Source organism: Alosa sapidissima, chromosome 5 (genome assembly GCF_018492685.1).
Source record: "Alosa sapidissima isolate fAloSap1 chromosome 5, fAloSap1.pri, whole genome shotgun sequence".
Classification (NCBI taxonomy): domain Eukaryota; kingdom Metazoa; phylum Chordata; class Actinopteri; order Clupeiformes; family Clupeidae; genus Alosa; species Alosa sapidissima.
Window position 1 is genome coordinate 35,085,320 of NC_055961.1, and position 23,442 is coordinate 35,108,761.

The 23,442-nt window shown below is 40.6% G+C and overlaps 1 protein-coding gene and 1 long non-coding RNA gene across 12 annotated transcripts in view; one reads left to right on the forward strand and one right to left on the reverse strand.

The window, feature by feature from the left end:
• Nucleotides 1-547: 547 nt before the first annotated feature.
• Nucleotides 548-1,308, reverse strand: LOC121708488. Its single transcript, XR_006031659.1, has 2 exons — nucleotides 1,225-1,308; nucleotides 548-658 (listed from the first exon to the last, which is right to left on the reverse strand). It is a non-coding gene; the product is annotated as an uncharacterized LOC121708488 (long non-coding RNA).
• Nucleotides 1,309-12,733: 11,425 nt separating this feature from the next.
• The window catches only part of ncor1 (nuclear receptor corepressor 1), a 71,285-nt gene continuing 60,576 nt past the window's right edge, over nucleotides 12,734-23,442 (forward strand). For 7 of the 11 annotated variants that reach the window (XM_042091135.1, XM_042091136.1, XM_042091138.1 and 4 more), the window contains exons 1-3: nucleotides 12,735-13,016; nucleotides 15,370-15,575; nucleotides 21,836-21,933. In XM_042091135.1, the coding sequence (XP_041947069.1) occupies nucleotides 15,468-15,575; nucleotides 21,836-21,933 (206 nt within the window). In that variant the 5' untranslated portion in view covers nucleotides 12,735-13,016; nucleotides 15,370-15,467. Of the gene's footprint in view, nucleotides 13,017-15,369; nucleotides 15,576-21,835; nucleotides 21,934-23,442 lie in introns of all 11 variants that reach the window. The other 4 variants (XM_042091141.1, XM_042091145.1, XM_042091142.1 and 1 more) reach the window with 3 other exon arrangements.

A 23,442-nucleotide genomic window follows, 5' to 3' on the forward strand; every position in this document is an offset into this window, starting at 1 on the left:
ATGCATGGTACTGCATATAACAATATGAAGGAGACTGGGGTTTCAAAGTACAACCAAACATGGACATTCAAATGTAAAAATAGTGGCTCAACCATTCACAATGTTCAGTTTTCTGTGGCTAAATTATGTTAAGTCTGTCTGAAACTGTTTTAGTACCACTGCACTTCTTAGCTTTGTCACTTTGTTGCTTGCTTCGTGACTGCTGCCTAGAAGTAGAACAGCCTAGAAGAACTGTTTGGACTCTAAGTTAGTTTGTGGCTTTGAGGCTATCCCTCAGCTATGTGGCAATAAAATACATGAAGTGTGATAAAACTAGAGAGAGGAGAGAGAGAAAGCGTACTAGAAAGAAGGAATGTGTGTGTGTGTGTGTGTGTGTGTGTGTGTGTGTGTGTGTGTGTGTGTGTGTGTGCGTGCGTGCGTGCGTGCGTGCGTGCGTGCGTGCGTGCGTGTGTGTGTTTATGTGAATCTGTGTATATGCCTTTTTATTTTGTACTTGAATGTTTTGTATGTGGTGTGATTGTGCATAGAAAATTATGGAGTCTAGGAGTTCAGACTGTGGGATTAGGTTTATGGACGTTGGCCCTGGCTCTAGGGTATGACTCTGCAAAAAGCTTGTCCATCCTTTTTGCAAGCCACAGTGTTTCCACCAAAAAGAACACTAAGAAAGAAGAAAAGAGTTAACATACAGCTATTTTAACATTGTCATATGATTGACATACTTATTCAGCATACATCTCAACCATAAATGATGAACAAGATAGTCAAGAAACAATGACAAATAACAGGCTTCTAAAGTTCCCATTTCAATGTTACTTATAAGGAATACAGTAAAAAAAAATGTATGTGTCTCCACTCAGACCTCCTACTATTCTGTGTACAGAATTTTGTCATGCTACTATCTACAGACAAACATTTTTGTCAGTATTCTTTACTGCTGTATACACATTTGACTTTCCTAGAAGTTAAATCAGACGAGTGGTTGTTAAACTTGGGAGAGTGCTGTCTCTGTATGAATGAGAACAAACATAAGGCTGCTTGGCAGTGGATAACTGATATTTAGGAACCTCTTCTGTCTGGATTTTTTCCCCACACAATGAAGGAAAAAGTGAAAAAAAAAAGGAGGAGGCGGAGGAGAGAGAGTGAGAGAGAAAGAAAGAAAGAAAGTATGAATCATTTGAAAAGCCAGCAGTTTGTCAGGTTGGGTTTGGCAGAGTCAAAACATACCACAATCTGCTTCTCCACCAAACACAATGGGGAACCCCATCCGTCTCTTTCAAGTTCAGAGGCAGGAAATGTGAGTATCTTTCACTGTGTCCAAGGCAGACAACAGCAGTAGGTTGTGGAGATGCAGGGCAAAACAGAAAAATCAGTGACCAAAAAAATTTGCTATTTGCTTAATTTACTTCATATTAAGCATTGCTGGTTAAAACAATGTGTTAAATGTTTTCAAGAAAGGGAAACAATGTGTGCTTTTACGATTCATCAGACAATTATATAGAATGAGATGTATAGGAAAAGTGAAAACAAAGACAGAGAGGTTTTTGACTGTGGCATGAAAGACTGTACAACTCTCCTTGCATGCAAGCATACACAGTCAAAGATGTGTCTTTGCTTCTGCTGATGATAACATTTGGGAGCTTGCATTTGCGTACCCCAATAATATTCATTCACACCACTTATCGTGGATATCTTTTAAGACTTCTAAGTTAAATAATAGGCGTGTTTAAATGTTTTGAAGTATATTGATTAAATGCTTTTTATGACACACAAGCATCATATCATAAGCATTGCCAGCATGATTATTGACCAATATCGAGAATTCTTTAACCAACTCATATGCTTAAGTAAATAATAGGATTTAAGAAGGACTTTACTACGTGTAAGTTGCCGCAGGAACAAAATACTGTAGGTCAGAGGAGCCGACCACTTGTCTGCTTATTGAAACTACTAGTATACAAAGCTTGCTAATGAAGGTAAGTATTTGCCAGAGCTTTAGAGGTAAACCTCTGCACCCTCTCTAATCTGTCCAGCTCAGGCCCAATCACAGATACAGAAAGGCATTTCTAATATCCATTCTCTGACTTCCCAGATAGCAACTGTCAACCCTGGGGGCACTGTGGCACAACTGCTGCAGCGCCAAAACAAGACCTGGGTCCTAGTGCCCACAGGGACCCGGGTTCAAGTCTGACCCAGGTTATATGCTGATCCCACCCCATCTCTCTCTCCCACTCGCCTCCTGTCAGTCTCCTCACTGTCCTATCCCAATAATAATTTTTTTAAAAAGCCAAGAGCAACTGTTGGCCCACTGGGGGCAGATCTGATGATCTGCTGGCGTTTTGCTAATGGGTTTTCTCAAAATGGCTCATGGGCGGTCCACTGATGGGTTGCTGACAAACGCCCCTGCATTTTGCCAATTGTGGTCCAAACATTTTTTTATTTGTCGGTGTGTCAGTGAAAAAACAAGATGTGCTCAGGATGCTAGTGCGTTCATTGTGCATTTTGAGCCACAGAAAAAGGTAACGTCACTGACTAAGAAAAACCTGGTCTAAAGTGAAAGGTGTAGTATTTCACTGTTATTTTGAGAGCGCACTGTCAAGAAATCTAGCTTGTGATCTGCCTAGTGGCGAGACCCTGGCAAGGGGTCCCGGCAACACAATGCACTGTGCAAGTGTGCTTGGCTGAATGTCCTTAAAGCGATGGTTCGGAGTAATTTCACCCTAGGGTTCTTTGCACCATGACCCCGAGCCAAACACCCTCCCAAAACTTGTTTTCCCTTGGTCGAACCCTGGTCAAGTAGCGCTGTCAGAAACGAATGACTTTCTGCAGGCGCTTATGGAACCTATAGAGTATCTCGTAAATTACCCCACTAATAATGCCCTGAATGGTACGAAACTTCTACAGTAGTACAACTAGTTCTTTACTCATAAAATGAGGCATTGAAAAGTTTGTAAGTACACCAGGAGTTTATTTAAATAACCCTTGCCTGATGGATTCTACTCTCTGCTACTATCTACCGCTGTGTCGACGTTACTTCCGTGATTTGGGAAAAGCCCGTAAAAGTCCTGGCAGTAAATGCACCTACAAAAATACGGCCAATTCTGTTGCTGTGTTTTGTTAGACTTGTAGTGACTTGTGGGAGGGGCAAGTGGAAGAGAGAGAAAATCAAGGGGTGGGGGGAATGTGTTTGCTTAGATCTTGATTTCAAATTCCTTTTGGGAAATTTTCTGGAACTTCTTTGTGTGGTTGATAATAATCTTGGGGTAAACCTGCCAAGCCTGACCCTAGAGAATCGCCTTCGTTTACTGCACCAAAAGCCACAGGATTTCTGGGAGATTATTAGATGTATAATTATGTCCAAATGCAGACGGGGGATGATTTGTTTGTCTCAGTCTATCAATTACCAAGAGAGGCTAGGTTGGTAAACGCAACCATGTCAACTTAGAAATTTGCTGCATCCATACAAAATAAGACGTTCAATGATGTCTGGACAAACGCCCCTTAGAATGTATTCTCTATAATGTTGGATGATATTTTGAGCTTGCATACTGCTCTTACTGTAGATGCTTTGGGCATGTGCCAGAGTATTTGCACATGGCACAACTCCTCCCCTTATGGATTTTCTAGGGGGCCTTGCTTTAAGATAACAAACAAATCATCTCCAATTTAAGATTATAACTTAAATAATAATTTCTGCACAATATAAGACATTTAGGAGAATGTTGGTGAATGAGGTCCATGTTACAATGACATAGAGTTCTGAAAAGTATGGGACAAACTGTAGCTGCTTTCAGACATGTCCTTCGCAACATATGCAGATCTTTGTCAAATGGAGGTCCGACCCTTTGTGTGATTCAGATATGATGCTAACATTCGGAGATTATGTGTGAACAACACCGACGCACATGAACAGAATCTCTGCGTGGTTGAACACACACATGAACAGAATCTCTGCATGTTCAGATTTGAGCTCATTTACATAATGTCAGACGGAAATACTAGTAGGGGAGTAGTGTAAGAGCCGGCTAATTTCAGAGTTCCAAATGTCCAGTTATGTTGTTCAGAATATGGCCCAACCGCTTGGCATCCGCAGAACATGCGGACTGCCTTTGTCTGAAAGCAGCTAGTTTTATGCAAATATAGTGCAAAATCATTGGAGTGGAGATTCAAGCCTATAACTAAATATATAACTAAGTATAACTATATATAACTAAATAAAATATACAATATAAAACATATATAATGTTAATGATGTTTAACATGTTATGAGCTTATCTACTTTAGGGCCACTGATGAGGACCACTCTAGCCAAAACCACTGCACTGGCAAAACTGTAATGTTGTGAGAGTGTTTCACATTAGACACAAAATGAAAACTCTGCTCTGTGATTTATGCTGAGGAGCATTCCCGTGTATGCTTAGCTGGAATGCTGGCCAGGAGACGGCTGAGGTCAAAGGTCCGAGCTGCCTTAGCATCACATTCATCTGCAGTTACAACTCAGGGAACACAAAGGCCCCCTGGAAGCCTCACTACCCAACTTTTGTTTCTTTTGTGCACCCTGCATCCCACACCATGTGAACTCTCCCAATCTGTTCTCATTGGATGTTGGAGGATGGTGTATGGAAGATGATCTTTTTTTAAAGTTATGTTACTGCCTTCTCATTCTGTGTTTGTGATTTATCCCCATCCTGCTTCTCTCTATCTCTCTCTCTCACTCGCTTTTTCTGTCTCCATCTCTCTCTACATAGACATCAAACAGGAATGAAAGAGAGAGAGGCAGTCGAGCAGATCCAGAATGATTCAGACATGCTCGGGTCATGGCAGTTCAGATGAAAACAAAAGTCCTGCGGGCATCATTAGAAATGGGGGAGTGGAGGCGTTGTGTTTAACCATTTACATCACATGGAAGAACACTAACTTCCCAATCCACCAGGAGATCATCTACATAGAGGACTAACAGATCATTCTCACTTCGCACCACATTTTGAGAAGAAAAGTACAGGCAGTTGACAACTGATTGGGTTGTGGTATGGCAGCCATTTTCCAGGACTTGGTTCTGAATGAGTTAAAAAAAAAGCCCCCAGGGCAACATCCCAACTCAAGGTCAAAGAGGCAGGAGAGGGAGGGAGGGAGAGAAGCCAAGGGAGTGCCAGAGCCAGAAAGTATGAGATGGAAGAACAGGCGTGCTGAGTTAGAGAAAGAAAGTGAGAGTGTGTGTGTGTGAGAGACAGATGGATTATCAGGGAAAGTGAGAGAGAGAGAGAGAAGAGCAGTGGAGGAAAGGCTAGACACAGAAAGGGGGAGGAAAGGGAAGAGAAAGAGGGTGTCATACAGGGGTGGAAAGGAGTGGCCAACAGAGGGCATCACCCCTTTGCCCCCTCCCCCACCATCAACCACTCTCTCACAATGGGGCACACCCTCGGTGACTCCTCTGGGGTGTGATGGATCAGGACACAATCAAATGCTTGCCAAGGTTATGGGGGTCAGCTATGACGGATACTAGGTCACAGGTGGTTGCCGGGCAGGCTGACAGTGAGAAACAACTGTGACGCTTTCATGTTTTACCTCAGGGGTCTCAAACTCAAATGAGCTCCTTCAGAATCAGAATAGGTGAATAGCATAGCCTACCCAAGACTTCATCACACGTCAACGTCTTTTCAACATTTGGTGTATGCCTATTTCTGCTTCAATTTGTGCAAACTAGGGCAGCCTTGGCCTACTGGTTAGCCCTTCGAACTTGTAACCGGAGGGTTGCCGGTTCGAACCCCGACTATAGGCACGGCTGAAGTGCCCTTGATGCAAGGCACCTTACCCCTCGCTGCTCCCCGAGCGCCGCTGTTGTTGCAGGCAGCTCACTGCGCCGGGATTAGTGTGTGCTTCACCTCACTGTGTTCACTGTGTGCTGTGTGTTTCACGGATTGGGATAAATGCAGAGACCAAATTTCCCTCACGGGATCAAAAGAGTATATATACTTATACTTATACTTAGCCTATACTAAAACTATGACCTGCATCGCTTCCGCGTCATTACAAACAAATGCACGTCATGTTTATCGCGTGTAGGCTAATACACTTTATTTCCTGAAAACTGTGTGCAGCGATGAATCAAGCTCTGGATGTCTAGCAACTAGTGGAGGAGAGTACAAATGAGATTTGTTACCGTAATTCTATCTATCGTCTATTTTAATCAGTGTCGTTGTTTGTCGCAATTAAAAATACCCTCAAGAGCCGAATTACATTATTATTTTGAAATAGGCCGCGGGCCGGAATTGGGCCGGGAGTTTGAGACCCCTGTTTTCCCTGAAGATTGACCTGACCAGATGAGAAGTTGGCTTGCTCTGCGAAGTCCACGCACGAGAGTGAAAATATTTCTTTGTGTAGTTTCATTGTATGCTTTTATGACACATAGGGCCTAATTCATTTAGGGATGATGTTGGCAAGTTCTTACACTATAGCCACAAAATCTATGCTTGATTCTTAGGACTGGACAATCACTAAATGACCCATGCAGCACACATGGGAACTAAACCACAAAATGTTAATTATACAATGTACCTACACCATCATCTGTTTTCTTTAATGACTAGAAAGGCATTTTTGAAGAGGCAATTGATTAATTAGCTCCTTAAAAATGTTTCAACTACATATTAAAATAACATTCAAACTAACAGCCAAGCACCTCTTTCCTTGAAAGTGGAGCGAGGGAAAAAAACAGATAAAAGAAAAATTAACCAAAGACACATGATCTATCTGACCTTTCTCATGCTGAATGAAGTGAGACTGTTAGCTTTGCTATGGCAACAGCACCAAATGACCTAGGGTAACCCCCCTCACACCACTCCGCTCCTGCTCTATAGCTCAGGATGTCATTGTCTAATTGCTTGCAGGCATCCGAGTGCAGTTGTTGAACTTTGGCCTACTGGAGAGGCTGTGGGACTGACTGACAGTGCTTGTTTAGTCTGGTCACATGGGGCAAAGGCCTAGGAAGCTGCCAGGTTCCTGTCCCACTAATTTGTCCACAGCCCATCGGAAGAGGCTGAGAGCTGAGCCACGGTTAACTCTTTCACTAGTCCCAGGATGCAGAGCAGTACTATTTAGTGTCAGACAGTGTCACTGTTCAAGGCTTTATTGAGTAAAATCAGATGTTTCAATTGAGACACAGCATGCAATTATTGTTCCTGCAGTGCTCTCTCGTCTTTCATTGCTACAGCATGATAGACAGAAATGTCAACATTTATATACTCATATAAGAGTGTAAGTTAATATATACTCATATAAGTATATACTACTTTCTACAACAACCTTTGAAGCAATATTCCAGCCATTTTACTTTTGAGACAATTGCTAATAAACAGAGAATGATGGCCTTGAATTTCCTGTTCTCTGACTACCTTTCTAGTTGCCTCTCATGATTGCATCAACAGACACTTAACTCTGCTCTGCCACAGGCTTGTGCTATTTTTTGTCCTCTGCTCCTAGCCAATAACTCAGTGAGGGCTATTTATTCCCCCAGAATCGATTTATAATTGAACATGGGGTGGTGCATAAACCAGCTCTTTTAGCTCTCCATAGCGTTTTCTCCTTGTGTTCATTTAGTGGAGCCAGAGAAAATCAAGTCATTTTGCCAAAATCCACTTTTCGATGGGTTTTTCTTTGAGGAATGGCAAAAGATGGAAAAAGAAAATCACACTATTGCTCACAGCAATCAACAATAACTGGCTATCTCTACAGATCTTTTCAACACCAAAGCAAAAATCTATTTAGAATATAAACAACTATATTAAACTGTTCAAAAAAAATATTAGTTTTTTTTTTTACTTTCTCGATCCACATGTAAAAGTTTGCCGTGTGTTTTTGAGGAATACTAGACAGTGTTCTCTATGTATTCTAAAGCAGCATGAATACCGCTGTGTGGTACAGTAGGCTCTAGACTGAACGAGTTTCAGAGAGTGCACTGAAAGTGGTCAGGTCACAGGTCAGCTCAGTACAAGTGAAGGGGCACTGAACCGTGTTCAGATGTGTGTTGATCACAAAGGGCCTCATAACGCACTGGGGCCCTGGAGACTGTCAACACAGCTGTCGTATTCAGTGAGCATTAAGCTCTGATGAGGCTGGCACAGAGGCATGTGATCTGATAACAACGACACTAACTTAGAGAGAGAGGAGACCACTTTGCTCTTCTTTGGATGTATACATGCATATTTTAATATGACTGTAGTGACATAAATGTTGCACACGTTCAAAAGTGTACATTCTTCTGGTAATCAGACCATGCTTCGACATGATATCATATGCTGCAGACTTCACATGGCTGTAACCAGTGACTGACTGTAGTATATCAATTTCTCCCTATTACTTACACACATAACAGTTGAACAGTGACCTACATTAGAGAATCCAAATTGGATGAGGTCTTTAGAAGGCCAAATCTTTGCCCACAGTATTTTGTAATTTGACAAACCTTGGCACTCATCTGTGAAACGGAATAAATATTGTCTGTCTCTCTCTCTGTTTGTGTGTGTGTGTGTGTGTGTGTGTGCCAAAACCAAAAGCGGGACAGAGAAAATAAAAGTTGTGGGCTTTGCCCGTTAATACTGAGAACACAGGAGAAAAAGGAGAGTAAGGGAGGTTAGGGGATTAGAGTTCATAGCAAAAGCAGACAGAACAAACTAGGATCAAAGTTCAACTACACATATGTGTGTACAGGATGATAAAATGGTGAGAAGGTTGAAAAGTGCTACTGAGGGGAGACACACACACACACACACAATCCCATACACACACATGCACAATGTATGACAGAACAGTCTAGCAGACTTTGAGAAGCTGGCTGTTTGAATTTACATGTGACTAGTGCTGAAACCAGTGGCTTTATGTATCTAAGAAATGTCCTTGTTGTTCTCAGAACTGGGAGGTGTTCTGGGTATGACCATTCAGCTGTAAAAGTGATACAGGCACGCACCCAAACCCACAATCAATGAGAAAGAGAGTCTACCAAAAAAGGACCTTGAAAGTAACAATCTCCCTTAAGTGGGCCATATCATAAATTTAGTTTGTTCTTTGAAACAACTGACTAGCTCCAGACTGAAATCCAAAGGCCTTAAAGTGACCGTGGCATGTGAACATGAACGTGATGATGTGAAATACTCATCATTATGCATAATACAAAACTGCCAGTGGATCATGCAGAAATGGCCATGCAGTGTGTGGTCCAAAAGAGATGGCAACAACTCTATCTACTGTCAGCACTGTGAGCATTGGATTCACAAACGCAGCAGCTGCTCAGTCACCCAGGTGAAAATAGGAACTAACACTACCTTCAAATGCCATTCCTTTAATGGAACAAGAGCCACACATGATGATAATATACATGAGATTATTCTGAGACACAACACACTGTTGACTCTGACTGCTAGGATACACCATTGGTCATTGTAGAGGGTGCCAACATACAGTCAGCCTGGGGCTAATTCTGTGACTGTGTTTAGTCCTTAGCGGGGGCTAGTCCTTAGCCTAGGACTACCAGAGATAATATACCCCCAACGAGAAAGGATTATTGAACCAACAGCTAAGTCGCTTTGGATAAAAGATGATCCACCAATCCTTTCTCTCTTACCCCTGAGACCAGCCAAATATATATTTTTTAGTATTCAAGTATTCAAACAAATGACCATTTTTAGCACTGAGGCTTGGCAGGGGCTAAATGTTATTGTGGGTATAGCAGCTACACCACTGGTCCCTTCAGATAAACAAAAAGAATTTTAGACCACTTGGATGCTGAGGATAGAACATGTGGCATTCCAAAACCATGAAGAGTGAAAGGATCAGTTCATCTGCTTATCATGACCGTAGTTTATGTGCAATAAGAACTGGAAAATGTTTGGCAATTTTGTATTTGTTTTATGGTTGGACTGGCTTTAAATATATTTCAATAAAATAAAGTTTACACATAGATGAAAAATACTATGAAATTATATTCATATACATTAAATTGCTGTTGTCATTTACACAGGAGTCAAGGCTGGTCTACGTTGAGATGGAAAACCCTATCCAAGTCACCCCGCTCACAATTTGTTTGATCTACTGCCCTCTGGGAAGAGGTACAGAAGCCTGCGCTCCCGCACCACCACTCACCAACAGCTTCATACACCAGGCTGTTAGGATGCTGAGCTCTCTCCCCCCCTCCACCCTCAGCTAACATCCTGGACTTTGGACCCACAATGGTTGCCTTGCACTACTCCACTTGCACTACTCCACTTGTACACTTTGCAACTTGTTGTTGTTGTCCTGTTGTCCTGAAAACACAACACTTCTGCTGCTCTTACATAACTTGCACCACTATGCCACTTGCTTACTTAGGTCAAACAGAACTACCTCAGCCATTTATTGGCCTGACTTTGCACTATTATATTGACTGTCTATGCACAATTGCACAATTTCAACCCAATTTTGCTGCTCTTATTTCTTCATTGTATGTGCCTTCTTATTTACTTTTTATTGTTTACTTGAATGTTATGTTTGTCTGTGGACTTAATTGGTAAAATATGTGTTGTCTTCACCGTGGGATAGTGAGAAACGTATTTTCGATCTCTTTGTATGTCTGGGCATGTGAAGAAATTGACAATAAAGCAGACTTTGACTTTGACTTTGACTTGAGGAGTCAAGGCTGATCTACGTTGAGATGGAAAACCCTATCCAAAATCCTGCATCTAATGTGAGATGCACTAACCCTCTGGGAAATAGGCATAGCATAGTGGCCTGAAATAACTTGCCAAAGCAAGTACTAAAAGCATTGAGGGTTAGCAATATCCATAATGCAGCCTACAATCTACTGACTCAAAGTTTATAGCAACGCTGATAACCACTGTTATTTCTTACCACAAATGGGCTCCAGGTTCAAGTCCAACCTCATGTAATCTCCTGAACCCACTCCCCATCTCTGTCCCACTAATTTCTGCACTATCATACCAAATAAAGGCTAAAAATGAGACAGGCTTTATACAATGACAGAGACGTGGTCGGCGGGCACCACACCAATGACTGACCTAACAGGGTTAGTATTAAACAACATGGATTGTGTATTTTCTTTGAGATTTTGTAAAAAAACACTACATTCAAAATCTTTGTTGATAGGAACAATATGTTTGTTGTACCTCTGAAGGGATTCGGTAAAGAGTTTAAGTTCTAAAAATGTAACTTAACTATATTGGCCATGAGTCCAGACCTCTTCTCAATTGTGAATGGGTTTGGTGTCAGCAGGCTAAGAGTCAGACCCAATCAAAGGTACTGTTCTTCTTCTTCTTCTTCTTCTATCAGATAGGCTAATACAGCTTCTGGGACAGCACCACAGTCTAACTAATGACAGTCTCCCCAACCCACTCTTTTGTTTATGTCTGAGATGGTGAAGTGTTAAATGGTCAGGGGATGTGCCCCGATCTCTGCAGTCTGATCCAAGGCCATCTGTGTTTTTGAAGAAGGTGGGGGTGGCCTGTTGTTGCAAAGCTTTGGGGGTCTAATCGTGTATGACCTGTGGTGACAGAGAGAACCTATACACCAGGTCAGGCAAAAGCTTTGTTGTGGTTAGAATTAGACAATTTGATTTGTAACGAGACCACTGTTTGCATGTGTCTGTTGTGGCTGGGTTTAGGGGCCTCTCTTAAGAGCATTTGGCAACTGTGTTCTATAAATGAAAGGTAGAATTGTTGCTTCTTTTCCCTTCGTTTTTCTTCCTTAATCACAACAACCATAGAGCAATCTTACTGAATCATTTCTGATTTCTTGTTTTGTCTTGTTTTGTTTTGAATGCTGCAAAGAAGTTATTTTTTCAGAACTAACCTTCTACAAATGTAAGCACTAAACTCGTATCAATTACCTTGAACTTGAACTGTGGTAAGGGCTACTCTGTGGATTGTTTACATGATCATATCATCTAAGTCAAATAATACAAAAATAGAATAAGAATTTGCACTCGTATTTAACACTAATGTAGCCTATACCAATGTAACGTTAGACTCCTCAACGCATAACGTTAACGTTACTAGAGCGCTCCTCAAATCCAGTTCAGTCAGAGACTCACTTTATAGGGGACTTTAGTTCAGTATAGAAAACATCACCTTCGTGAGTAGGCTATCAGTCAACGATAACGCAAGTATGAAATATGATCAAATAAAATCAATTTAGGCTATAAGAAAATCTTGAACGTGTAGAGGAGCTTTGTCATGAGTGTTGCATAAAACATTCCGTCTAAAACTATACACTTTCTATAACGTTCCACTTGACTTGTTTGCAAATCTGCTCAAGGCTTTATTCCATTGACGAATATTTATTGTTTTTAGAAATGGCTTCACAACACATTTCAAGAAAGTGTATGATTTTGGGAACATGGTTGATTTTATCACCTGTCAACCATCGACTTTGGATGCGACACATTTTATTGAAGATTACACCCTGTATTGATAACAATGAACTCAAACGTGATTATGCAGTTATACAACATCATTCACGGAGACACCATTAGATACCGATGAAATCTTAGTCTTAATAAAGATTAAAAAATAATAATAAGCTATCAAACAGAAACAACAGACACATTTCATAAGATGAAAAGGTTTGGGCGGAGTGTGAACTGAGGCATGTCGGAACTTCAGGTCCGCCTGTGGGGAGCTATTTAACGTCACACCGTATTATCCTAGATGGTAAATGTTAGAAAATAAAGGAATGCCAGTGCTTTGCTTAGTTTTAAAAAAAAAAAATCCATGATATCCTTTGTCTTTAAGGAATATGTTATTAATGTAATGTAACGTAATATAATGAATCGTTTTGAATAATATACAGTCCATCTACATGCATAAGAGCAATAGACGTAGTACTTCTAGGACAAATACAATGTTGAAGTGTGCTGCAGCCTTTAGCCTGCAACATTCGTTCAGTCCGTCATCCGCGGAATAACAATCACCTCTCGCACTTTATCGAGAAGTACACATCTTGTTTTTTTGGGAGGTTTACATTACCGATATGTGGTATGTTTCCATTTCATCTCACATACTACTGTAATTGCATGTATTTAGAACATATTGTGTTATATTGTTTAGACGTTTACGTTTGTGTCTGTGTGTAAGCAACTCCTTGCAAGATGGCGGCTTGGTTGAGAATGCAGAGGTGAAATCAAACCTAGCTCGAAATACTTGTCTACTATTATTGCTCTGTAGCATCTAGTGTCTTATGATTTTAACTTTGAAAGCAATACATACTCATGCACGAAGCGATTGAAAAAACAAATAGAAGTGGAATTGAATAGGAAAGAACTCCACCATTTCTTGTTACGATATCGTTAGCTAGCAATAACAAGCTAACTAACCATTTGGCTCTCTTAGCTGTGTCAGTTGGCTAGCTACCTAAGAAATGTTCCCAGCTCCCTTACTAACTTATGAAATGTCATAGAAACAATTATATAATAGAAATTGCCTCATTTGGAGTACACAATTGCTTATTCAACCCGTATGATTAGGTTTAGGCGTATTTTAACCCACATGGCTGTGTATTGCTGGTATTATAAGGCGCTAAAAATCAGCTAGACACATTATTCTGCACCGTTAGCTAGCTCGTAAGCTAAGTTGGCTAACGTTACAACTACCACACAAACAACGTGAACATTTTAACCGCTAGGTCACAGACAAAACTTTTTCCTTGCGTTATTTGCTTGCTATGGCTTGATAAGTTGGTCATTCCAACGTCACGAAGGATAGGTTGGTTGCTGTCGTATTGTCATATTTTAAATGGTAACTTGAATGTTCATAGCTAATAGCCAAGTTACGTATTTCTGCAGTGCTCTGAAAAAAGTTAATCTTTGCGATCTAAAAGTGTTAAACGTTGTAAAAAGACAAAGCAGACGATCTAGAGGCTTGTCGTTGAAAGGGAACGATTAAGGTGTCTAGTATGTCATGGTCTACCGAAAAGTAACGTTCTGTTTTCTCTTCAAAGTGTTTAACCGTGTAATGTTAACTTGCGCGGGCAATTAGACTTTCATTTGACAAACTTGGAGGAACTGTGAATGTGTTCTCGTGAGTTACACATCTGACTTCCGGGCAATGTACGTGCATATCACCGTATTTCTTTAACTGTAACGTAACTCCTAGGCTGTATCTTTGTCTGCCGTCTGTTTTTCAAGACCTAGGCCTACAAATTCTTTCAAGTGAACATCGCTGGCAACTCAAAGTAGCTATTATGTAATGTAACTGTCTGCACAGTGTACACAAAAATATCAACCACCATAAAAACGGAGCTCTGTAAAATAGTCAAATGAAACGTGCTATGCTATGTTTGTATTAGATATGTGGTCATTGCTTTCATTATACTGCATTTCAGATTGTGTTTGAATTCAGTGTATGGATGAACGAGTTAAGAACACAGAGGACATGTTACTGAACTTGGTGGCAGCTATTACGTGGTTTATTTTCTGTGAAGAATATAAGCCCTTTAATTTTTAATTATCTTACTGAGGGCAATTGGAGAAGGGTCCTCCACGTGAGTCAAAATGACAGACAGATCATCAAAGCCATTTTCATGTGAAAACGGCTTTGATCATCCTCATTCGATCATCATCATTTTCATGGATATTGCTACAGCCCATGTGTAGATGTGTAATTATTGAGCTCTGTGTGTAAGCTCAACAAAATGCCACGCTGGCTTGGTTTTGGGTTGTTTCAGCAATTCTTGAGGCCTAATGGACAGTTTTCGTACCTTCATACACATACAGTGCACAACAAACACATAAAGTATTTTCCTCTTTGAGGAGACAAAGTTTGGCCACTGGTAATATGATGATGTTGGCATGTAGGCTCTTTACAAAATATGTTCACAAAATATGGCCACCAGCGCTATCAATGGTGTGTTTGTTTGTCAGGCTAGGTTTTTACTGTTCCTACTTGTTGTCCTCCCTTTCCTTTCTTGATGCCATCACGGAATAATATAAACAAATATGACTAGTCATGGATATAACAGAAGTAGGCCTATTAATTTTGTTTTTGGGTATATTGGGTGCAAGGAGGAGAGAGACAGGCTGTGAATAGTTGGATTGGTAGATTGGTAGGACAATTTTGGAGGAGCTAGCTGGCAGTGTGGCAATTTGTGTATTCTAAATACAAATCGGCCGCTAGCACTGGGGACTGATTTAGAGCACCACAAGCTTCTGAGGTCACAGACTGTGGTGCAAAATTGTGGACAAAACTGACCTGGCACAACTATCGACGACAGAGTGTAGAATTCTCAGGGTCCTACTGCAAATGCATCTCTCTTTGTTTATTTAACTTTGCTGTCTCTCTGATCCTCTCTCTGTGCACATTTTGTTTACATGTCTTGTGTCTGTTTCCGCAGGTGGTTTGGGTTCTCAGTCATGCCCCAGCTGAGACCGTGATCAGTGCCCCCAGCATCTTCCCCAGGCCTAGGCCTGGTTTGGCGCAGCCTGAGCCAGCATGTCCAGCTCCGGCTACCCCCCCAGTCAGGGGGCCTTCAGCAACGAACAAAACCGTTACCCTCCACACTCTGTCCAGTACACCTTCAGCTCAGCACGCCATCAGCCGGTAAGCTTGCTCCAGATGTGGAAGCCAGGGTCACTCTGTTCTCCGTGCCACCCACACATTTTGTTTGCACTATTAAATGTGTCTATTAAATGGCACACACAACTAATGCCTCAGTTGAGATAATGAAGAGCTTCTGGTGTTGGGGGTTGATGGCTGACGTGGCAGTGACCTGCTACACACAAACACGAACACACATTCCTTAGAAATGAACTCAGCTGATGCTAATATTTTGAAACGGGCCTGCATTTCACACAATAAGTATAACATGTTGGCAAAACTGGCAAAACAGGAAGTGGTGGCATTTCATTTTGCATTGTCTCTGTTTACCACTTAAATTCATTCCTCCTGTCCTTGAACCCAGCCAACATGTTGATGAGCTAAGATGACATGGCTATTTTTTTACACATCAAGGGTGTACATGCACACTAAAGCATGATGGTTGTCATTTGAACAGCACAGCCCAAACCAGGAGGTGCTTTCATGGGCATATATAGTTCATATAGGTAACTGCTAAGAAGCATATACCGTAACTTGGCTACTGAAAACATGCTGGGTTGCAGGCTACAATTATACATGTGAAAGTCTACAGGAACGCTGTAGTTAACATCCTAGGGCAATAGTTTGTAATTGAGCATTTAAGCGCTTCAAAAGAGAGGTCATTTGATTCCAATTATGACACATTTTCAACTCTATTGAAAGAATGTATGAATGTGAATAATAAATTTCCAGTGCATGTTGTTGACTTTAGACTTGTTGACATTTCATGGCCGGTTTTGATTTTGAGGACCGCATTGCTGTTGTGTGATGATGGCAAGTTAAATTTCTGATCTTATAAATTGTGGCATAAATTGGCAGATTTTGAGTAGTACTTGTCCATTAGGGGAGATAGTTGGCAGACATGGTGGTTAGCCTCTAAATAATTTTTATGACAATTAGGAAATGCTTTTGAACTCAAGAAAGTTGTTCTAAAACACACCAGCTGTCCTCAACACTCTGTAACCTTTGTTGCATGTAGTAACGTCAACGGCATTAATTGTAGTAAAGTCAAGTCGGCATTAATTAAAGACATTATTTGTGGCTGGGTATTGCAGGATGCTTTGTGATAAGGTTATACATCATGATATGAACTCTGATACAATGTATACATTTTGTGTTCGTTTTAGTTAGCCTGTATTTCACACAAAGGCCAAACAGTAATGGTATCTGTGGCTTGGTATGGTAAGATACATTGTCATAAAGTTTGCGTCGTCATAAAGTTATGAGTCATGAATGATGCATTGATTCCGATTCAATGCATGTTGAGGATGCCCGGGAAAAAAACACATTGTGTACTTTGTGTAGTGTGTGCTTGCAGTGTAGAAGAAACCCTGTGAGCTGATAAGCTTGTGAATTTTATGTGAAGTCCAGCAGGGACATCAGTGTGGTTGTGTTTCGATGGCCATGTGGATTTAAGAAATTATACATGGCACAGAGAGTATAACTGTATCTAGCAGAACGGTCTGGCTTTGGGCTTGATTTTATGATTGAAGTAAAAAAAAGCTATCATTTTACTCCGCCCATGGCTCTGTGGTTCTTTGAATGTACACAAAGAGTAGGCCTCTGTCCTATCCAGATGAAGTTCCTTATCCGGATGTCAAGCAGTGTTCTCATTAGGTTGTAGATTTGTGTCAGGGCTTTGTTCTGTCATTCATCTGCTTACACTAGCAGGAAAACATTCTATTGAGACTGCGTTTGTAGTGTAACTGTGATGAGTGTTGTGCAGGAGGTCAGTGGAATGCAATGCAGATTCTTCTCCGCAAACGTAGTCTCTGCAGCGTCACAGGCGTCACAAAAGGTAGGATTTCCCATGGGATTTCCATGTTCTAGGCGTTTGTGTTTCTGTCATTATGCAAATCTAAGATGGCCCTGCTCCTGCCTATCGTGGACATTTACTGACCATCTTTGACAAAGCTGTGTGCTGGCAAAGGAAGGATTTTCAGGACAGGATTGTCACTGTTTTAAGCAATGATTGCAAATGGATGAGATTGATCATTTCCTTGTGCAAAAATGAGTTTTGAAACATTTTTCATGTTTCCCAGGCCTAGTTGCCTACTGTAGCTCACAGTGAAGCTCCTAATGAAAGGTTGGGACTAATTATGGGCTTCAGTGCAGATGGATTTTGAGGAATGCTGCATTTTGCTGTGTTTATGGTTTTTATTTTGTGATCCACAAAGACGGCCTCAATTCAGCTCTCATTTATGTGTGATGACATCAGCAGCAGTGCTGGGAAATATGGACCAAAATTCCTATTTCTTTATTTCTTGGCCGCATTGGCGATACGCAGTATATTTTCTACAATGTGGGCGTTTTAACTGTATGTCATAAGGCACCTAATGTCATAAGGTTGAGTGCCTAGACTTTACTCGCGTCTGCTGTCTCCACAAACTAAGCGGTTGTTCTACTTTGACTAGTGGTGCATGGTGCACCAATACTGCAAAAGTATCGCAATACCCTGAAATTAGAAACCTCACAATACCTAATTGTATTAGTATCGATATAGCCTACGTTTAAGAATGACAGTCGTGCGCTTCCCGTAGCCTATGTGTCTTTTCTCCTCACACGCACACCTCTCAAGTTTGTGTTGCCTAGGCTATGGAATTTAGTTAATTTAGGCCTACTGTTGAGTTTTCAGAAATAAGCTACACAACCTATTGGCAAACGTTTACATCTTGAGAGAGTTCCTTCTATAGGTAACTGTTAGCTCACGTGTCATGTTTATCATTAATGTAGTGATGATTTCAACAAAATCATAGAAATTACCATTGCAAGACACTTATCTCTTCTATGATCCCATAAATATTTTCTTTGAGTTTTTTGAACATTTATTTTATCAAATGACATAGAAAACATAATGAATCGCATCCAGTGTTTGGAATAACGGCGTTTAAAAGAACGGCGTTAGGTAACAACGTTATTTTTTCAGTAACGGGGTAATGTAACTAATTGTTTTTCCCGTCGTTGCAACACCGTTAACGTTACTGGACGTTAAATGCAGTGCGTTACTACTATGCATTGATTGAATAAACTGTGTAATTCGAACGCACCCCTGGCTCACAGCTGGTGAGGAGGTGGGTTAATAACGACGTAGGCGATTATAATTGGCTAAGGCAGAGTCATGTTTCATGATAGCCAATCAGAGCCAGTGTTTTTACCCACTTGCCAGCACACGCGCCACACACACGCAACAGCTAAAAGAGATTCGACGAAACAGCAGAGGTCAGGAGCAATCCGACGATGAAAAGTTGGCATTTTCAAGGTGGAGATGTAAGCACTACTTCAAATTCATTGTGGTCAAAGACAAGAACGTGCATGTAATGTGTACATTATGTCGAAGCGAAGACTTTGTCGACATCCGTTGTAATCTGTAATTTAATGAAGCATCTCACACGCATCTAAAGCTAGTGGCCAAAACACTGATACCTTCACCACAGATAGCTCGCCATCCACTAGCAAAGAAGGACTCGGAGCAAAGTCCTCCAAGCAGCAAAAGCTAGATCTTTCTGTCTCACAACAGAAACCTATGACACAGGCTGAAGTCAACCGTAGGTCTGTGGATGTGGAATATCTTTGAATTTCCCCTTGGGGGATCAATAAAGCATCTATCTATCATCTATCTATCTATCTAATAAATATCGAAAGTTATGTAGCCTACAAACACCTGTCTGTTCTACTCATTTCAACTGGCTGCTCAAAACTGCTCAAAAAAATCCAAATTCTTTGACATATAGCAACTTTTTTTTTTGTAACAGTAACGCAAATAGTTACTTTCCCTGGTAACGAGTTACTCTTATCATAGAGTAATTCAGTTACTAACTCAGTTACTTTTTGGAACAAGTAGTGAGTAACTATAACTAATTACTTTTTTAAAATAACATTCCCAACACTGATTGCATCCATATATCCTTGGATGATGCGTGACTATTTTCCTCTAGCCTAAAACCATGAGAGTGAAAGCTACTTTGACGTTCCCTTTTAAAGTGACAGGCACTCAATTAGACCTACACACCACCACTGTAATAACATTGACACTGAAGTGGATGATCACAGTATTCAATATTACTGATGTCGTCATGGTGGTGGAGGCCCCAAATTAAATCAATACTGTCATTCCTGGTCCATGCTCTGACAACAGCTCAGACACGGAATGTATATGGAGAGCAATAAAAAGGGGACCTTGAAATTGTGACGTTAAAGGTGCCGCGATGAAAAATTTGGGTGCACCTAAATTTTGTGCTGGTGCACCTAAATAAAAAAGTTAGGCACACCAGTGCAACCAATGCAACAAGTTAGTCTGGAGCCCTGGATATGAATACATAGCTTATATTTAATACTGTGAACCAGACCTACCCTGAAAAAGCTTTAATATAGAATCTGAGCTGTTTTGTGTCTGCAAATAAACAGAGGAAAACTGTATCATGATACAAAATGTTGTTATGAGTTGTAAAGTATTTCTGAGAAATAGGTGCCCATCTGTGTATTACTACTAGTATTATGTACCTTATTATTGTAAAGTATGTGGATTTGCACTCTGCATCCCTACGCACCATGTCGCTTTAACTTGACATCTGCCACTCTAGTCCCCTGGACTGTCATTCAGGTATGTTGTGAGCGGTGTGCCCTCTTTTTTTATCTGCCTGTGTCAAGTAGGGTTGACTGACATCATGATGGGAAGCAACCATCGTGATGCCACGCCCCCATACACCAGACAAGCAATAATTCTATAGACCCTGTTATAGACAAAGGCTAACACATAAAAACTTTCCCCTTGAAATGAAAATGAACCTAGAACTGATGAACATGCAGGACTGTCAGCCAGAGCGCGCAAAAATGAAGCACTTATCAGTCTATATATGTGAAACTACCGTCTTATTCAAATCATTTGTGATTGTGACATTGTTATTGTCTTTTTTTATATGTGTCGCACTGTAGCCTACATTGAATTTTAATTCTTATTTAAGCTTAATGTTTTGGCAGAAAACAGTCCTAATGAATTTTTATTATTACTACTAGTGGAAGACTAGAGGAAATTCTTGCTGATTGTCACATATTTTTTTTTCTGAGGCTACAGCACCTAAGTACGTAATGCGTTCTTCTCGACCATGTTTTAAGAAACCATTTCTTTCGTTAGTTATTATAAGATCAGAAGACCTCCGTCTTTCACTATAAGGCTTGTATTTCGCGCATTTGGCAAAAGCCCCAGACAGCAGCGGAGTGTTATTCGGGATTCGTTATTTGTATAAGTTGTTTGCTGCACCGTCCGGTAGCCTGGACTGTGCGATCGCAGTGCCTCACTTTCACTTTCCGCAGTCGGCATTGCCGGTAATAATGTGGAATGAGATGCATAGCATATGAGGTTGGTAGCCTACAGATTAGCCTACTGAAGATTTTAGATGAGTGACCACGATTGTAGTCTTGAGTAGCTTTTTGCTAGTTCCAGTAAAGGCTGGCAATGTATTCCGCTGGTTTGTGCTCAAATGTTCAGATTGGTTGTCTGCTTTCACACAACTGAGGTAGCCTATGTCTCTTAGCTGTCCACTTTCATCAGGCCGCATTGGTATATAATATATCATGGTCCATCGCAATGTTTTACTGTACACATCATCCAATGCCAATTAAGGGGACATCGCCCAACCCTAGTCAACTGTGATCCTGTGTGGGATACCGTTTGTGTATATATAGACCTTTTCAAGAGAGTTCCATTATCGGCATCATAGTTTGCCCCACAAGACTTCCTTTTTAACATTCCATATGCTATCTTAATGCAGAGGAAGTAGATTGGGGCCCAAACAGAACGTTCAAGCATTGTTTTTGTTTTTATTGTTAAAAGGGTCTATAGTCGTATTAGGGTATTTTATACTGTATTTGTACCAAAACTGACATTGTACAGTGATTCGAAGAGCAGTAAACAGTGTTGTAAGGCTGCGTATACAAAACCGCTTCTTTACAGATCAGCTGGCTAACACTGCTTTTGCCAGCTGCCTGTTACGCCTGGTCAAACCTGTTGTATTTTCGCTGTTAATATTTTTTGTATTATTTTATTCAGACGAGAAAGATGCGTTTAGATTTTCATGTGAACAGTTTAGGAAATGACATTATGACTTATGACATCCCTTCATTCTTCTCTCACTCTCACTCACTCTCTCTCTCTCTCTCTCTCTGTCTCTGTCTGTCCTCTGTCTGTCTATCTCTCCCTCTGTCTTCTATCTGTCTCTGCTGTGTAGGAATTCACCGTCCAAGACTACCGGACACACATTCAGGACCAGCAGCAGGCGCGACGCAGACCCTCTCTGCTCTCGGAATTCCACCCCGGAACTGAGAGGTATATTCATTAGGGGTGTAAATCTCTCATGTAAAAGACCATACGATTCGCATCTAGATACATGGGCACGATTCGATACAAGAAAAGATACATGTTCATAAAAAACGATTCAGTTCGATGCGATGCGATTCGATGCAATTCAATGCAGTTCAAGAATGGAAAGCATTCTGAAAGATTTTTTATAATTTGCTCAAGGTGCACATTAATTATATTATCAGTTATCATGGTCATGGTTGTCTATTAGGCAAAAAAATGTGTGAATATGATTATCTAAACTGAGGTTTGTTTCATATACTGTATTGAAATGAATGAAAAAAGAATAGTCTACATTTCAGTCAAACACAGCAGCCAAATAACAACATTTTTTTTTATAGACTTTATAGATTTTATAGAGTTATATCTGATTGTTTTCATGGAGCTGTGGCCTTGTTGAGGTAAGACAATACCGAAATAAAATAAAACAATGCTTAAGACACTCTTGGCCTTTCTGGGTTTATTTTGTTCCAACGGTAGACTGAAAGACCGGGCCTAATGCAGAAACCTATAATGCAACAAGTCTGAGTGAATATGAACAAAATAATTGGCTAATAATTTGTGCATCGTTTTAGCAAGGGCCAAATTATTATTTAACATTAAGGAAATCCCTTCATCAAATGTAAGGCTATACTCTTCAGACTATCGTTGCTGTGTAGTGTTTGATTTCGCGCTGGATTTTGAAAAACAAAAAAGTAGTAAAAACTGTAAAACAAACGACCGAGTGCGAGTTGTCACATGCCTAAGTTGCAGTAGATGTATGGGTAATGAGGTCATTTGACAACTTTGGGCAATGAATGTAGCCAAAAACGAACTGCATTACCCACAATTCCGTGCCACGTATAGTTTCAAAACCGGACGTGGGATGAACGCGCTGCTTGGAACGTAAATGAGAGTCTGAGCGAGCAGAAAAGGTTGTGAACCGATTCGTAACAAGTACATCGATATAACAACCGGTTCATTTCAGTTTTATTCTGATACGGGGCTTCACGTATCGATCTTACACGTTAAAAACGGATACCGATACGTATCGGTTAATCTTTACACTCCTAATATTCATATAAGACACCTTTTTTATTTATTTATTTATTTATTTATTTATTTTTTAAATGTTCAGTCCTGTGAGGTTTCCCCTCATGGAGTCCTCTTAAGGCCACAGATGTAGGTAAAGGTGATGCAAAAAAGGTAGAAAATAAGCGAACTAGAGCTACTGTGAGATGTGAAATTGCATACAGATTGTTAAAGAGAAAAGAGAATGAGGAAGTATCCTAGAATGACCTTGAGGCTCTTACGGGGAGGCTACACCAGTCACGTGTATATATATATATATATATATATATATATATATATATATACGTTCACAGAGTGTCTGCTGCAATCAGCTTTCACTATAATCAATTGAACTGGATACACCAGATGTGTCCCACAGCATTGAATTCTATGTGTGGTGGTAGATTTGCAGAATTAACTTGAATG